The 18,147-nt window shown below is 41.8% G+C and overlaps 2 protein-coding genes across 2 annotated transcripts in view; one reads left to right on the top strand and one right to left on the bottom strand.

The window, feature by feature from the left end:
- The window catches only part of LOC118411653 (transmembrane protein 179-like), a 19,706-nt gene extending 18,284 nt beyond the window's left edge, over positions 1 to 1,422 (bottom strand). Inside the window, exon 1 of the mRNA XM_035814134.1 lies at positions 1,215 to 1,422. The gene's annotated coding sequence lies outside the window, so the exon portion shown is untranslated. The remainder of the gene's footprint in view (positions 1 to 1,214) is intronic.
- A 656-nt stretch (positions 1,423 to 2,078) lies between these two features.
- On the top strand, positions 2,079 to 17,315 carry LOC118411663 (pre-mRNA-processing factor 39-like). The gene is made up of 16 exons (XM_035814144.1): positions 2,079 to 2,250; positions 2,903 to 3,120; positions 4,330 to 4,455; positions 5,478 to 5,593; positions 6,966 to 7,133; positions 8,583 to 8,766; positions 9,566 to 9,619; positions 10,270 to 10,377; positions 11,687 to 11,851; positions 12,425 to 12,551; positions 12,991 to 13,199; positions 13,520 to 13,579; positions 14,537 to 14,721; positions 15,483 to 15,563; positions 15,896 to 16,079; positions 16,578 to 17,315. Exons 1-16 carry the CDS (start codon positions 2,223 to 2,225, stop codon positions 16,641 to 16,643), a joined length of 2,079 nt encoding a protein of 692 aa, XP_035670037.1. The 5' UTR covers positions 2,079 to 2,222; the 3' UTR covers positions 16,644 to 17,315.
- Positions 17,316 to 18,147: the final 832 nt, after the last annotated feature.

The following is an 18,147-nucleotide window of genomic DNA, read 5'->3' as shown; positions in this document are numbered from 1 at the left end:
CCCGATTGAGTGGGCGATGACTTACTATTATCGATGATTCTCCAGGTTTCTCCTAGTTTCTCCGGGTTTCTCCTCGTTTCTCGTGTATTCTCCTGGATTCTCCTAGATTCTCCGGGTTTCTCCTGGATTCTCCTCGTTTCTCCTGGTTTCTCCTGGATTCTCTTAGATTCTCCGGGTTTCTCCTAGTTTCTCCGGGTTTCTCCTAGTTTCTCCTGTATTCTCCTGCATTCTCCAGGTTTCTCCTAGTTTCTCCGGGTTTCTCCTCGTTTCTCCTGTATTCTCCTGGATTCTCCTAGATTCTCCGGGTTTCTCCTGGATTCTCCTCGTTTCTCCTGGTTTCTCCTGGATTCTCCTGGATTCTCTTAGATTCTCCGGGTTTCTCCTAGTTTCTCCTGTATTCTCCTGCATTCTCCAGGTTTCTCCTAGTTTCTCCGGGTTTCTCCTGGATTCTCCTAGATTCTCCTGCTTTCTCCTGGTTTCTTCCAGTTTCTCCTGTATTCTCCTAGATTCTCCTGGATTCTCCTAAATTCTCCGGGTTTCTCTTGGATTCTCCTAGTTTCTCCGGGTTTCTCCTCGTTTCTCCTGTATTCTCCTGGATTCTCCTAGATTTTCCTGGTTTCTCCTAGTTTCTCCTGGTTTCTCCTAGTTTCTCCTGTATTCTCCTGTATTCTCCTAGATTCTCCGGGTTTCTCCTAGTTTCTCCTGTATTCTCCTGGATTCTCCAGGTTACTCCTAGTTTCTCCTCGTTTCTCCTGTATTCTCCTGGATTCTCCTAGATTCTCCTGCTTTCTCCTGGATTCTCCCAGTTTCTCCTGTATTCTCCTAGATTCTCCTGGTTTCTCCTAGTTTCTCCTATATTCTCCTGGTTTCTCCTAGTTTCTCCGGGTTTCTCCTCGTTTCTCCTGTATTCTCCTGTATTCTCCTAGATTCTCCTGGTTTCTCCTAGTTTCTCCTGTATTCTCCTGGATTCTCCTAGATTCTCCGGGTTTCTCCTGGTTTCTCCTAGTTTCTCCTAGATTCTCCTGTATTCTGCCGGATTCTCCTGGTTTCTCCTGTATTCTCTTAGATTCTCCTGGTTTGTCCAGGTTTCTCCGGGATTCTATTGGTCTTCTTGATGCATTCATAGTTATTTGCATGCATCTCTTTAATATTCTCGGGACAACTTAGTACTCATTTACATGCTCGGGACAACTTAAATGATCCCTTTACCCAATGTTTTGGGGCCTCTATGGTACCATAGCGGTCTGTGGTATAAAAATTGATGCCAGCATGTTGTAAAAACGATAGCATCTACTTAGAAAAATTACTGCAAAAAACTGCACATTTTATCATACCACATTTTGGCTATATTTTTTTGTCTAGTTAAGGAGATCTCATCAAGTTTCATACGTCATAGTATTGAACAAATTGACAGGCAATGAATATCAAAGTGTAAGCCACCCAAGCAGGCGGATCTCAAGCAGACGCAGGAACATCATGGCGGACGAAAGTGCAGTCAGCGTTACGCCCATATCTAACTCCAATCCAACGCATCCTGTGGCGATGGAAGGTTTGTTATATCTTAGCATGTTAAGAAAATCAACTAGACATACTATAGAGTATGAAGTACCCGTTATTTTAAGGTACACATGTCAATTAAATGTACTTTTTGACCATCAATGAAAAGGGATTTGTAAAGTTTGGATGTGGAAACGTGACCATACTCTGATGTTTGCACGCCTTTTCCTCATATACAAAGGTCTATCCTTATTTATCATGTGCCCTTACAACCTAGTGATTGTTTGAGACAGATTGATTGTATTATTTGCACCTATTCGTGTTAAACATTGCGTCCATGAACGTGCAAACGTGTAACATATAAACATTACATGGGTCGCTGTTGTTCTGACCGGGCAGAAATGATAATTTTGTGGTCGCTCAGTCCCTGTAGATCAGATCTAGTCTCTCCTTTCTGGTCTAGACGTGTTTTGTGAAAGGACTGACTGTCCGTGGGGCACGTCACACCGAAAGAGGTTCCTTTCTTCCATACATGTAAATGTTGTCGGGCGTATTTTTGGATGCAGGCCACGAGACATGTAAACATATTCCAGTCAGTTGATGTGATCGAAAGATCAGATGTGGCTTGTTGTGACAGACGCATTGAGTTCAGCTTCGTGTCTGTGAGGTGTATTGTGGAAGTTTTCCCACGGTTGGAGTTCTCTGGGCTGCAGTACAGAACAAACATGCTTCATTTAGGGAGTATTCATGCAGGTATTTTACCATGCAGTATAACTATAAGTATGTAGTGATGTGAAAGCTACTGATACAGGAGAAACATATGTTTTTCACTTCAGGCTGTAATTTAATGTAGTGTAAAATTGTAACTACAATTAAAAGAGTTGTCTTGGGAGTTGGGAATTTATGAATTCCCACTGTACGTATAGACTACTGTCACAAGACATTTTTCAAATACAGATTTATTGAGAAGCACTGCAATGCAATGGCATCCCCAAAATGGCCAAATGCAAGTGCCATGCACAGAGGCATAAACATGCCTAGGCAAGGAGTAGGATTGAATCTGATGATTTGATGTCTCTCAATGTTCAAAACTGTAGGTAATTGAAACAATGAATGGTCCCTTTGTTATCTCAAAACTAAAACAGTACTACCTTTGTGTTATTTTACCAGGTCTACTCAAGAATTGTATATAGTCTCCTATGTTCCTGACTTCCTTGTTGAGAGAACATCAACTTGGTCAAACCTTGATCAATATTAAGCCTAGGATCAGCCATGTATGAATCACATTCACTGACAGAAACACTGCAATCATGAAAAGTATGGTAGGAATGTTATTATAAATCTTTCGACCATGTTTTAGTGTTTTGCAAACCGTCTGACCACCTACACCCCACTCTTTCCCCAGTACCAAGTATGGACCTGGCACTTGGGACTGAAATGGCGTACAAGGGTGCCAGTTCCGACAACAAGACAGACTCTCTAGAGCTAGAGAAGTACTGGAAGGGTGCAAAGGAGGAGGAGGAACCCGATTCTCCCGAACTGGAGAAGTACTGGAAGGTAGTGAAGGAGAATCCACAAGACTTCACAGGCTGGACATACCTGCTGCAATATGTGGAGCATGAGGTATATACTATATATGTTCATGTACAAAGTGTACAGCTAAACTATAGTTCAATTAGAAAAGTGCTTGTAGACCTGTACAAGTTACAAGCTCTGGTGGCAAGACACATGGAACTTTCTTTAGCACTGAAAATTCTTTTTATAATGGTGGCCAGACAGATACGTAATTTTTGACAGCTGTCTGAAGCTTGGCACCACATCTGTCCATAAAATGCTTTGACTTGGCACGTATTTGAAATGCGTTACCTTTCTTGATTTTATGATTTAAAAAACAGCTGGACAAATGTTTGTCAGGGTGAGATAGCCATGTTTATGTCGAGTTGTTCATTGAACTTGATATGATTGAGACTGGCGCAGTCATCATTCTAAAATCAGTATCTCAATTAAGTTCAACTGATATCAAGTTGTGGGTTGGGGTTTTGTGCGCGTTAAAATTTGCGTGTTAAAACTTGCGCGTTAAAAACCTGCGCGTTAAAATATGCAAATTAGCTGATTCCCTGGGGATTTAAAAACTTTTTTGCAGTTTTGAACTTAAAAGCTTGAAGAAGATAACACAAAATGAAATTAAGTATCATATTGTTGCATTCTAGAGTACAAATATCTCTTTCCAGGAGTTTTAAAGTGATTTTTAAACATTAAGTTTTAACGCGCAACAAAGGTTGATATTTGCATGTGAAACAATCTGCTTGAGAAAAGATGAAATGAAGCTTGCAGAATGGAGAAAAGCCTCAAGCAGTTATATTTTACAATATAAAGCCTCACGTTAGTTATTTTTTCATGTATTTGTGTCAAATTCAAGTAATTTTGAAATCTTCTGGATATGCAAATTAACCTATTCCCAAGGGACCTAAAAATTAGGGGCTTTTCAAACCCAAAATTCAAGTAACAGAGGTAAAATCATATAATGGGGTCACATTTTTCTGCCTAAGAATTTCTCAATGTACAACTTAATTTTTTAACGCGCAGATTTTTAACGCGCGCGCAGATTTTTAACGCGCAGAATACCCGTTCCCCAAAAGGAATGACTTTGTTGTTTTGTTGAATATAACACCAGAAGGCTTGCCCGCTAATCCTCAAAAGTGTAAAGTGAGCCAGTAGCAACATTACTGTGCTGAGAAATTTCTTGATCTTTCCATGTTGTCATGCCAATCTGTTATTGTTATGTCTTCATCAGAAGATACTTACTTACTTCACTTTTTTTTTTCCTTTCAGAACAAGTTGAACCAGGCGAGGCGGGCGTTCGATGCCTTCTTCATGCGCTACCCCTACTGCTACGGCTACTGGAAGAAGTACGCTGATGTGGAGAAGAAACACGGCAACATAGAGCAAGCGCAGGAGGTAGGAAGGGAGAGAGTGTGTGCCCTCACCGGACCCTCTGGCAGCAGAGCCAATTACAAGTGAAACAGCGCCCAGGGGGTGTACTAGGAAAACATGGGCATGGAGGAGAAAAAAAGAACCATAGCCCAACGTCCAAACAGAGTCCAGTATTGACAACAGATTTGAAGATAGATTTGGCACGACAAAACTCAGTGCAAAACTCTGGCACATCCAAAATTGTCCTTCAGTTGTAGTCACGTAAAATTTATGGTAAAACCAGTAACCTTTGACTTGGCTGCCAACAGCTGGCCGGTCTTGAGTTTCACCCTTCCCATACCACTGGGACAACATACCATTGGAGAGCTGGAGGGAGGGAAGGGGATTCTCAAGCTGTGTGGAACCCAGTCGTGCTGTTTATACTTGTGGTTGGTTGTCTGCTCCGCGCTTGTCTACTTTCCGATTTCCCTCTGGATTTATTTTGGGCGTTTTGGTTTGTCTCACGTCCATGTTTTCTGTCTCCACAGGGATTGATCCAAATTGACAGGGACCATTGCACGCCATAGAACATAGTCTACATGGACCCAACAGTCACTTTTGTGTTTTTGTTATTTGGAATTTCAAATTTGATGTTGCATTTGTAATTTGTCCTCGTAATTTGACTGGTAATGGCTGTGTAAAACTTGCTGAATGGAGTAGTACCTGCCATCATTGTTAACATCTGTACTTAATGGGTCCTTACAAGCATTACACATACTTCTGAAGAATGCAGAGCACCGAGCGTAGCGATCACGAACAGGCTCGGAAGTGGGAATGACCATTGCCATGCTTCAAAGATGACATGCTTGTTTCCGCGCTCCAACGGTAACGTCAGGTTGAAGTCTACGTCTTAACCCATTCATTTTCACTGTTAGAGATAAGTCTTTATTCACTTCAATACAGATTTCTGCCCGACTTTAGTTCACAAGTCTTTCCTTTGGCATGGTGCCTGTATCCATGGCTCATGTGGTATTGATGCCCCGCTGTTTTCTGTATGATTTTCTAAGGTCTATGAACGAGGATTGAAAGCAATCCCACTCAGTGTTGACCTCTGGATCCACTACATAAACTTCGCCACCGAAGTCCAGACAACCGACGAAGTTGGCCAGGCGAACCTACGGAGGTAAGACGCCAGTCTCATTGCTGCACTAATGAAGGAACTAGCAAGCTCTTGTGGCCTGGTACCTCAAGCTGCATGTACAGCTGAGTAGCAGGTTGTAAGAAATAGTTGCCTACTGTTACTAAGTGTTCTGTAAGCTCCTGTTGTGGTTGAAGTCTAAAAATATTAGAACATAAAGATTGAAGCTTTTGGTCTTCATGTTGAAACTATGAAAGTTTTAACCCTTCGAGTTGAAATGAGTATCAATACTATCATGCAATGTGTCTGTCTTTCTGTGTGAGCTCTTTTCTCTGTGTTTATTCTTACCCTTTTAAGTTATTTAGTACATTGTCCATAAGCAGGGCACCACTTGGTATTACTTGGAAGTCATTGGGTGTATAATAAGTGGGTGACTTGAGAGTTCATTTTCACTGGCTCTTCTATCCAGGCAGATCAGTGGTATACGTAGTTCTGACCCTTGCTCACATTTCTAGTGCTATCATGTCCCTCTGTTTGTATACTGATTCTGTTCAGTAGGTCACACCATTTGGTCATGCGCAGGCATAGGATTACAGACGACCACACATTGAGATAAAGTGTAGTTGGTGCCTTGTAATCTTGAAAACATATTAATGATACCATGTGTTAAGTATTGTTGGGATGACAAACAACTCCAACACCATAAGTAGAGATGCTGCCATGTTGTGCTGATCGCGTGCCCAACATCTGTGTTTGGATGGTTCAAATGAATCTACTTAATCCACCATTCAACATATCAGTACAAACATTCGTCTAACTCAGATATACCTTGTCAAATCTTCGGCAGACATGCTGGGAGAAGCGTCTGGTTTTAGGGTGGGACTTGATTGATCCGTCAGATGTTTTGTCAGGTCATAACTTTTAATTTATGTTTGGCCATTCACCCATGCATGGATTGTGACAGGGTTTGCACCAGAATTTTTTCACAGGTCAGGGGTTAGGTGCAGGCCACGGAAGACGAGACCACGGCAGGGGGTCCAGGATCCTCCTAACAAAAGTTTCAAAATTCATAACCCCGAAACCTACATATGGAAGGGCAAATTTTGGAAAGTAAGGTTTTCCCCTGTCACACTCACAGCCTTATTCCAAAGCCAAATGTCAATTTTTTCAATGATATACTCACACCAGAAAAAAAGCACTGCTATGCTGGTTGAAAGACAGTATTGGGGCCTGAATAACAGCATAGGAAGCATAGGAGTACTCTGTGTTCAAACTGATGCTAGGTATAACACTACAATTATGGATCCATGATTTGTTTTAGAATGCCTCATATTCTAAAGTCCTTCATTTTTCAGTGAGCTGACAATGCTCGGTAGCCATGATAAATGTACAGATGTTGTGCTTCTCTTATCGGCAGTGTGTATGAGAAGGCGGTGACAGCAGCTGGCACAGAGTTCCGCTCAGACCGCCTGTGGGACTTGTACCTGGCCTGGGAACTGGAGCAAGGGAACCTGAAGAACATCACAGCCATCTACAACCGCCTACTCAACATTCCCACACAGATGTACAGCCACCATTTCGAAAAGTGAGTAGAATGCAGTCATGTAACAAAGGTTGCATAACGTGTAGAATTGTGTCGTAAGAACTGTTGTAACATTTTGAAAAGTGAGTAGTTTGCAGACAGGGAACAAACTTACAGATGGTTGCATAGCATGTAGAATTGTATTGTAACTTCTAAGAACTGTTGTAACATTTTGAAAAAGTGAGTAATATGCAGACAGGGAACAAACATGTGTACGGTTGGTTGAGTTGTGTTTTAAGAACAGTTCTAACATTGACATCAGTGAGACAGTTCAAAGAATGTTTTGTTGAAGAGAAGTTTTGTAAACAGCCTGTATAATTGAAGCAGAATTATTCAGTTACTTTTTTACGATAAGGACTCTTTGAAGGGATTATGTTGAGCGATTTAAGTGTTGTATGATTTAACAATAAAACTGGTAGAAGCTAACTCTGGAAGCCATTTAGATAGAGAGTTGGATGGCATGCTTGAAAGTTGAAACTATTGTGTCTGCTACCTTCCCTGTATTTGTCTAGTTCACACAGAAGACTAATGTTGTTTTGCTGAGACAGACCATATTCATAAATAACTTCCTAGAACAACAACCTACAAACCTCTGGTTGGCAGTAGCTGTACATGGTTGACTATATTTTGCCTCCACGTGTCCATGACCCCTGTATCTCTTGTGCTATTTTGGTCCCTTGATGTTGAATCACTTCAAGTCAAAATAGTTTTAACAGTGAACACGTAATCAGTCTATCTGGGTAGTTTAACATGTTAAACTACTCAAGAGGATTTGACTTCTTAGCATTGAAATGATCTTTAATCTGACTGAGTATTGTAAACTCAACTTTCATTTTGCTGTGTTCAATTCTGGGTTTTGTGAAAGCTTATCTTCAGTTGCTGTGGAATTCATTGAGATTGAGTTGAGTTTGGCCTCTCTCTAACTGGCACTGCCTGCTCCAAATTCTTTACAGGGTAAAGCAAAATGTTGAGGGTGAAATGCGATGTGTGTCCCACCCTGGTCAGAGGTTCCCTCAGGAACTGCTGGTTCTTAATGGGTTAGAAGTCACCAGTATGTACCAGCCTGTGTATTTCATCTGATTTCCTGAATCCTTTGCTTTCCCTAACACCCATCAAAGTTGATCCTGAAATTTTCCTGATCATCTCAGATGTTCCTTTTGTTTTGTTTCCACTTTACACCCTGATACATTTGAAGATTGGAGACAGCAAGTCAAGGTTTGTCACAGGTTAATGAACAAGGGGTGTCCCCAGGTTTCAGCTGTTAGTCCAGTTCTGTCAAAATCCATTTCCCCCAAAACATCTACATTCGTATTCAGTTGACATTTATTCAGCCACAGAAATGTTCTCAAATGTATTGTTGGATAGGCCCTGTGGATATCCCTTGTTGGGATTTGTTTTTTTTTTCTTCTAAATTCTGTATTCCTCTAATAACTCTAACCTTCCTTTAACCAGATTTAAGGATCACGTGAACACCAACCTGCCAAAGGACATCCTCCCATTGGACGAGTTTCTGCAGCTACGGACAGATGTCCTGGCCAACACCCCGGGAATCGAGCCAGAGATCCCTGGAGCCGAGCCGGATGACGGCCCTCCTGGTGTGGTGCCTCCTCCTGGTGTAACAGCTTCTGCAGATAAGGTGACTACTGTCTGCTTATTTTTTTTTACTCCCCATTCCAGAGTACTCTGAGCAGACATGCCATGTCCTATTGACTCAGGCAACTCTAATCATGGGCAGGCTCACTGGAACTTTACAATTGGACAAACACTGCCAGTTGGACCATGGGCTGGCAAACATAAACCAATCATGGCAATGTTGTTAGTAGCCATCAAATGATTACCAGAAAAAAGTTTGTTCTTACCTGAAGCAGGGCTCGAATTACTGGGGTTTTGTGCACCCAGGTGCACCCAAAATTGGAGCTGTGCACCCAATTTTTTTCTGTGGGTGCACAGGGTGCACCCAAATATTTTCACAGGCTTATGTATGTTAAGATGTCAGTATACTAAGTAAACACTATATTCTTGACATCTATGTGTTAGAAAGATAATAAAATGACTGTCATAGTACTTCCAATTTCTGAAGAGCTCTGTTCAGATTACTAATTTAGTAGGGTTGCAATTAGGATATTCCGAGATTCTACTTTAGTTTATGTGGTGCACCCAAAAATATTTTGGTGCACCCAATTTTCTAGGTTGCAATTGGGTGCACCAGTGCACCTATTCCCAGAAATGAATTTCGAGCCATGCTGAAGGGAATGTCACCTCCACTTAATATTTTTGATAAGTATTGTGTCTTGTGCCCCTATCATGGTGATAGTTGTCTTGTTTGTTTTGCATAACTGGTGAATTGTGTAACAAATCAGTTTTGTAAAATAAAAACCAGCAGAGAAAGCCCAGACATGTTAGAATGCTACAGATGTGTATGTTTGTTTCCATAGATCTGCACCAAACCCAAGTCTGTTGTTCCACCTTTTGTAGACTGTATGTCCCAGGTATTGCAATTACATGACCAAGCCTTTTGTTGCGGGCTGTCTTTGCTGTGATTTTTGTGTGGTTTTGCTTTTCCTTTGTTTGCCTGTCCTGTCGTCACATTGTTATACTGCATCAAACCATTTGTTGCATACATATCCTTTTTATATTTCAAACAAACAGCACTACAGTTGTCACACGATTGCATCTGTTCAGAAGGTTGAATATTCTTGAAGTTCCTTACCCTCGCCAAAGTGAATATGATTTGATTTTGCATCACTCATATGGGAGTGGATATGTCCACCTGTGGCCATACCTGTAAATTCATTCAGTACATTTGAGATTTCATGTCATTTTCACAACATGGAAAAGCCAAATACATGACTGAGTGATGTAATAATGCCCAGCTTCAACTATGTTCTATGTTATTGGACTATTTAAACTGTAATATCCAGCACAAAAATTGGACCCACCCAAATTTTCGACTGAACAGCACCAGTCTTTGTCAAGTCGAAAATTTGGGTCAGACCTATTTTTGTGTTGGATATTACAGTTTAACTATAACTAGTCCAATAATGACTTCTACCAACACAGATGAACTTTCAAGTTATGTTCTACGTTGGCTATGAGAAGTTGATTGTTTGTGTGGTACTGATGGTTGTGTTCTCGGCAGCCTGATGCAGAAACTCTGGCCATCAGGGATAAGCTCATCTCCACCAGGAGAGCCATCTACAGCACCACGGAAGCTGAGGTCAGCAAGCGGTGGACCTACGAGGAAGGGGTGAGTCCACATCAGCATTTAAGCCAGGCAGGCGTCAGGGCGTCTTTTGTGCGCCCTGTTCTAGAAATAATTGAAAATGGACGCCCTACTTTTAAGATGCCCTGAAGCCGCCCTTACACTGGGGAGCACATCCTCTGACAAGCATGAAATTCTGATTGACCATGGATGCCACAGGTCACATGTGGCCAGTCTGACAGTCAAATTCAGCTTTATTTCCCCAAATTTGCACCTCAAAATGCTAGAAATTGTGTTTTAGAGAGTTATGAATTTCAAAGTTTTCTTTCTTTTGTGAGGATGTCCCCAGACCCCCTACAATATTCGGATCTGCAGTGCTTGCCAAACAGCTAGAAAACTGGACACCCTGTGATGAAATCCTAGCTAAAAGCCTGGTCACCATGTATTGAATAATTCACGGCTTGAAAGTGGATTTTTATATGTCCCTGGATACAGAAGGTTTGTCTTCAATTCTACAGTGGTACGCTCCCATTTGGTCCAAAAAGTCTCTCATATGAGATGTGAAGTCCCATTACTGCATAGCATGTATGTAGGAAAGTTCATCTGGTCTTATCCTACTTTCCACTGCCTGCACTTACATTTATTCATGTTGACAAGCAATGAATTGTAGATGCTGACATAATAATTGACTTCATTGTGAGATTTGGGATGTCTTAACTTATAGACATAGCATGTGGGGTAGGTAAAATAATGGGGTAGTTAATTATGACAAATCACAAGTGTAATTTCTGGGTATGATTTGCTATGTAGTGTGGGATTTTATTGAGTTTCTGTCCTTTGGGGATTGTCTGGCCTTTAGCTATGTGTGCACTTCTTGTGTGTGGTTTGAAATATTGATGTGGGGGGAATAGCTGTTTTGGTAACTATCATGAATCAGAAGAAGTTGTCTGTGTGGTAAAAAAGTGAGGTTGCCTGGTTTAGTTTTTGTTATGTGTTGAAAAAAAGTACAAGTAAGGCTTAGTATGAAGTGTGGTGGTGAGATTGTTGATTTTTTTGCCTTGTGCCAATGTAAAGTTCAAGTTGTTTTGCTTGCCAGAAATATAACATTGGGGTGAGGGGTTGAGTTGGGAGTAGCAGGTGCCAGTTGGCACAAGAGAATGAGGGCTGGTTGTGAGTCATGAAAAATTTTATTTTGCTGACCCAGGAAGTCTCACTATTTCATCACAGGTCATCAAAAGTCAAGAATAAATGAATTATCAAGCAATCGGGTATACCATTTTTACTGTTTCAGCTGTAAGCTCAGGCATAAAGAAGTGGGGTTGCTCTAATTCCTTGCCTGTTTGTCCCCCCACAGATCAAGAGGCCATACTTCCATGTGAAGCCACTGGAGAGGGTACAGCTGAAGAACTGGAAGGAGTACCTGGATTTCGAGATGGAACAGGGGAGCCACGAGCGCATGGTGGTGCTGTTTGAGAGGTGCATGATCGCCTGCGCCCTGTATGAAGACTTTTGGCTCAAGGTAAGGTCTCATGGCAGGTGGTACCAGTCAGTGAAGCTAGTACAAATCCACATACTCCTACATCATAGTACATGTATAGTACATGAAGCTAGTACAAATCCACATGCTCCTACACTTGCATATGCATGCAGGTTGCTGCAGGTATTTCTGATCTCTACCTGCACCTAACCTGCATTGGTCTATCTACTGGGTTTTATACATAAGTGTCTTATGATGTAGATGTATATGAATTGTTATTAGTAGCACTAAATGTTACTACTCATAAAGTATAAAAGAAAAAAATAGCAATGGTTCCTGTCTTCCTGAACAATTTTAGTTTGATCCAGAGTTCTAAATTCAAAGTGGTGCAGGTAAAGTTTGTCTGGTGCAGGAAATTTTGAATGTTACCCACACCAGGTTATCTCTGTATCTCTGTTATATACTTTGTCTGACCCTTGCCTCTTCCCTCATGACCTCAATGAAAAACGGCTTGCAGGCAGACTTGAGCTTTCATGAATAAACAAAGTTTCAAACAAACAAACAAGAAGCATCATGATATTGGTTTCAATCGATCCATTGTTGCTGTTGCCACAGTATGCCAAGTACCTGGAGAGTCACAGTGTGGAGGGTGCCAGGAACGTGTACCGCAGAGCCTGCACCATCCACCTGCCCAGGAAGCCCAACATCCACCTCAACTGGGCTGCCTTTGAGGAGCAGCATGGTAGGCAAACTTTTGAAAAGGTTCAAAACTGCTTCTGTGTTGGGATTGATTGATGGGAACCATATTGGACACCCCACCTCCCTGTTTTACCCTATTCCCTTCATATAGTTCCAAGATCTGTGCAAGAACTATTATAATGTCTTATATTAAAATCATAATCCTCATGCAAGGTGGCATAAACAGAAATGGTACTCTGTATCTTACACCAAGCACAGAACACCTCAGTGTAGGCCAATGAGAGCACTTTTCGGCATTGCAACCAACATTGTTAAGTGGCCTGGAGCTCGGAAGCAAAGAGAAGAAGGAAAAATGTGTTTAGCACATGACAAAATTGAACATAAATCTCTGGTAGCAGTAATAAATATCAAGGGTTTTGGATACAAGAGAATATTTTTCTCAGGAACACTGAAGTTAACATGTAAGGTCATTGTGTCTGCAGGTAACCTGGATGCAGCGCGAGACATCCTGAAGACCCTGGAGGAGGCCGTACCAGGCCTGGCCATGGTGACTCTGCGCAGGGTCAGCCTGGAGAGGAGGACAGGAAACCTGGTCAACGCCGAGAGAATATTCCAGGAAGCAGTGGAAAATGCCAAGGACACCAACACTGCCTCCTTCTTTTCTCTCAAACTGGCAAGGTTCCTGGCCAAGGTGGGTAGACAGGGGATAGAGCAACTTGATTCTTAGTTATGGAAACTTGTATTGATTAGAGATCAGAAAAAGTCACTCCATGACTCTCGTCTTGGTCAAGTGACGAAAAAAATTGCTATGGTAGAAAAAAATTAGACTGTATGTTCCACAGTTCCAAACAATCTTCTGTAACATACAATTTGGGGAGACAGACGTAATATTAGATCAGCTTACAGTTTGGATAAGGACCTAATTGCTACAAAACTACAAGCTCATTACAGTATCTGTACTTGTGTTATTCAGTTGGCCGAAAATTAATTTCGTTCTTCTGACTCCTCCAGACAAAGGCTGACACTGAAGGTGCCAAAACTGTTCTGAAGGAGGCCATAGAAAAGGACAAGGTAAGTTCCCCAGACGATGTAGGTACTTCTTTTATTGTGCAAACTATCTGTAAGACTTGCAATAAAGCCTTATCTGTTCTTCCTGCTGAAGTAGTCTTTTAGCACCAGCTTTGTAGTGATGACAGGGTTATACAGCAGGGAAAAGATAAAGCTTGTGTATCCCAATTATTTATTTATTTGTTCAGCAGTTTACAAACAGCCAGGGCTGCCCATTTAGCCAAGAGCTAACCCTGGGAGAGAAGAATACATGTTACATATAAAATCACTAGCATTAGCTTAGAAGCAATAATGGTTACAAATTTACATCATATGTACAATCTGTACACGTGGAAAATCCCATAGCTTTAGGTAGTATCCCGACTATTCCTCTTGTAACCCTCAGAGACAGTTCTAGAAAGGAAAGGAACTGTTACAATGTTGCATGCAGGAGAGGACACATAGTGAAATAGATTGTACTAGTACAGTATATGGTAAAGAACAGTAGTCTGTAATGCCGCACTAATTAAGCCGGCCGGTCTCTGTGTCTGTTGGAGTGCTGGTGGTTGTACGGTGCGGACAGCAAAATCAGGATGAGGTCATGGGAGTTCTCCACTGAAAGTGTGGACTACTTATATAATCCTCACCTACAGTTTCTCAGTAAAGATTCACAGCAAAGGACTTGTCTGAGACCAGAGCTGTCTTCAGGACATATCCTTTCGTCCTGGGATGGAAATTTGCTTGTTGGGATGGAAAATAATTTTACCCTATCCATCCCAAAAATGACTCGAAACAGTTGAAAATGTACTTTCACAAGCTTAAAATGACATGTTTTACCAGGAAAGTCAACGACATGGGCTCCCAATGAGTCGGACAGAAAAAATTTTTAAGATGGAGACAGCCCTGTCTGAGAGGTATCTTCTTTTGGACAAGTTGATAGATACAGACACTCTTCACCAGAATTATTCTCCCCTGTCTTAGGAAAATGCCAAGCTGTACCTGCAGCTGTTGGACCTTGAGTTCCAGCAGGGCGTGCGTCCGGACGAGGACAGGGTCCTGCAGTGCTTTGACCTGGCCATGGCCAGCCAGCTCGGCGCAGACGCCAAGCTCACCTTCTCACAGAGGAAGGTGGAGTTTCTGGAGGACTTTGGGTCCAATGTGGAGAGGTGAGTTGGTTCTACCTCGTTGTGAGTGCTTATGCTTTTCACGGCCCTGAAAACCTACGCCAATGTGTGAAAGCTTAACATGTGTCCAAGTTACAATTTACAGGGATTTCAAAGATCTCTCGATGTAGCAACATTGTTTGACCTGATAATAACAATAGAAATAAGGACCAGGAGCCATAGAATATGCCATAAAATATACAAATATCCTGGGAATAGCTACAAAGATAGAATTGGGTTACAGTGGAAGCCGCTTAATTGCACACCCAATTTGCCAGCGAATACCGTGCAATTATCCGGCGTGTGCGATAATGCGAAGTTATGCTGTTGGACCGCACCACCACGGGGTTTTGGGATTCCGTGCAATTGACCGAAGTGTGCGTTTACCCGACGTGCAATTAACTGGCTTCCACTGTATTACAATATTCTTCAGACAGTGACTGTTTTTTAAAGGCATAGAGACATACCTCCAAATTTGAAGGATATTGTAGTAACTGTATTCATGCGTGACTGATGACCCTTTTCAACAAGAGATGAAATTGTTTTGTATTTCATGAGACTTTTTACATAGACCAAGCTTGTCCAGTTGTAACATTGTAGACATGGACTAGTGCAGTGAACATGCAGTCATGGACATGAACATGCAGCATGATGCTTGAATAACAATTTCTTTACCTCAGTGTTGTGAGTGTGCATGTGTTCAATTTTGATTAATATACCAGAAATTTAAGTAAGAATGCAAACAAACTGTTCTATTTTTACAGATTGATGACTGTTTATGAAGAACACCAGAAACTTGTGAAGACCCACAGTGGTGGAAAGAAAAGATCACAGGAGGGAACAGGGTGAGGAAACAGAACTTCTACAGCTAATAAAGAGATATCTGCATCACAAGTTTCTTGTTAGAAACACGAGTGCAATAAGAACACATTTATCGACGTTAAGCGCCTCAAGAGTGTAAGGTCTTTTAAATTTTAGATTAGCCAATGAAACTCGGTGGGCGTCACTCTACCGTAAGGGAAAGTCGTACTTAGTGCATTTCTCAAGGGGCATTGGGGCATGGTGGGTATCGAACTCCGGACCTTTCGATTCTGAGCCAAATGCTCTACCAGTTGCGCCACACTAACGCCACTAACAAGTTTGTAAGAGACTTACTATTTTCCCCCCCATTGTTCAGGGATGATTTGGTACCTGCGGAGAAGAAGCACAAGTTGGAGGAGAATGGCACGATGGCCATGCCTCCTCCCATGACAATGCCACCCCCGGCACCCGCTCCTAACTCCATGCCGCCACCGGACCCCAACACTGCCCCGCCTCCGTCATACAACTACAACTGGTCCAGTGGATACAACCAGCCCTCAGTGAGTAAACTGGTCAGAAAGATTATGCCTCTGAACTCTGGGGCATGAAAAGTGGCTGTACCAACATTCTAATATCTTGTCCTTGCCAAACATTTCGTTGCACTAGTTGCAGAAAACTTGAGATTGGAGTACTTTAACCATAAAAGATGTTCTCTCCCCAAGAAAGAGAACAGCTGCTTTTCATGCCCCATAGTGCTTGGAGCAAGCTCCTGTGGATGTTGTCATTCCTGCTAAAATGATCAGTTTCCGTCTGTCCTTCTTGCGACAGTTTTCACACACACTGTTCACTCCCTCTTTCTGTGTTTCAGTTCAGCTTCGGAAATTACTAGAGCCGTAGGTACAGGTGACACTGTTATACTGTGGTTCCCTTCCCATTACGTGAGCTCGGACCTACAGCTTTCCCAACATTTTATCAAAATTCTGACCAGCTATTTCATCTTCCCTTCCGGACTGTAAGGAATGGACAGGAGGTAATCGTTGTTGTTTGTTTTGTTCCAGGCTAACCAGTACAACTACGGGCAGTGGGGATACGGCCAGCAGTACTATCCACCAGCCTCTCAGTAATGTTAGGAGGGCGTGCATGCATGTACATACAACTTGGTGGTGACTCTGTTGTACAGGTGACTCCATAGGAGCCGTTAAAGTAATCTAATGCCTTCAGGTAAAGGCTTAAGATGGTGGGAACAGGAACAGACAAATGCTTCTCAGTATGTTATAGGATTGTGGCCTTTTAATCTGAAATGGTGAAATTACAGCTAGAGCAAAGCTATGGAACAATTTGGTGATTGTTTAGAGCCCTCGAGTTACGGATCTATCGCTGCCAAATCCTGTTGCAGGATGAACAGCAAACTGTTAGCTTTCAAAGCAAAGATGAACTTAAAATGGATAGATGTAGGATTATCCCATGTTAGATTGTCTTTTTCTATACTACTTGTGATGCCATTTTTGTCGTTTTGAAACCATTGTTTACAAACTGATTCGCATGGTTGGTTGTGTAGATCAGACTGTATCCTGTGTGCTAGAAATTGTTGCAATTACTGACTACCTGCACATGTCGTGATGTGTAAGTCTTAGAATGATATAATCCAACGTTATCAATGGTAAAGGGAGCATAATTGTACATTGCAGGCAAATGTAGAAAATAGTAGCAGGGAGGTATTTGTACAGACACTGATTAGATAAGTTGTTCACTTTGAGGGTCTTCTTGTAATAAACTTTCTTAACATGACATGAAAAGGTTTTGCTTGTCATAGTTGCACCAGTCTAGTTGAGCCAGATACAGCCAGATACATGTACAACAGTCACTTCATCACAAATAAGGTTTGTTCCATTATGGAATGGGTGGCTGGGAATTGTATCATCTTCCCTTTTCGTTACAATTTTAAGACCTTATATCCGCACTCAAAATAAAGCGATCAGTCCTCTGATCCTTATCAAGTTGAAATGACCCAAAGCCTACATCACACATCCGGAATGGAAGTGTGACGTCAGCAAAGGGTCAAAGGTGCTGGGCAGTCGGTATCAGCCCCTGTCTCGGTCGAGGAAAGGTTGGTGGGCTCTGATGTAAATGGTCTCATGGGTCATTTTAAATTGATAAGGATCAGAGGACTTATCGAAAGCTTGTTGGTAAGCACTTTATTTTGTGTACGGATGTAAGGTCTTAAAATTGTAACATAATATTGACCAACGTCACAGATTAACTTACATTCAAGTATCTTCCCTTTTCATTCTGATCCCCAGCTACCCATGTCCTGAACACACACACACACACACAGAAACACTCAAACATCCTGTAAATATTTGTGTTATGACTCGGGATGGAGGATGTCTAAGAGACACAACTGCACTGCACAACTGAAATGGAAAGACTAACTCTACATTTGACACAGTCTATCCAATGTAAACAATGTTCAGCCTAACTTAGGCACATAGAAAGTGTTGCAAATACGTACATACAATCATCTATATAACATGTAGATCAGAAGAACCATCTTGAAAACCATTCTACTGTGAGTCTGACATTCACAAGGATTTATGTCCCACAGGGACTGGTTCTACTTGCACACGT

Source organism: Branchiostoma floridae, chromosome 1, assembly GCF_000003815.2.
Source record: "Branchiostoma floridae strain S238N-H82 chromosome 1, Bfl_VNyyK, whole genome shotgun sequence".
NCBI lineage: Eukaryota > Metazoa > Chordata > Leptocardii > Amphioxiformes > Branchiostomatidae > Branchiostoma > Branchiostoma floridae.
This window is presented reverse-complemented; position numbering and strand designations above follow the sequence as displayed.

Coding starts and splice junctions, on each gene's coding strand:
- LOC118411663 (XM_035814144.1), top strand. CDS start 2,223: ATGCTTCATTTAGGGAGTATTCATGCAG. Junction 9,620..10,269: donor TTGTAGACTGTATGTCCCAG/GTATTGCAATTA, acceptor TGTTCTCGGCAG/CCTGATGCAGAAACTCTGGC. Junction 13,580..14,536: donor AGGCCATAGAAAAGGACAAG/GTAAGTTCCCCA, acceptor CCCCTGTCTTAG/GAAAATGCCAAGCTGTACCT.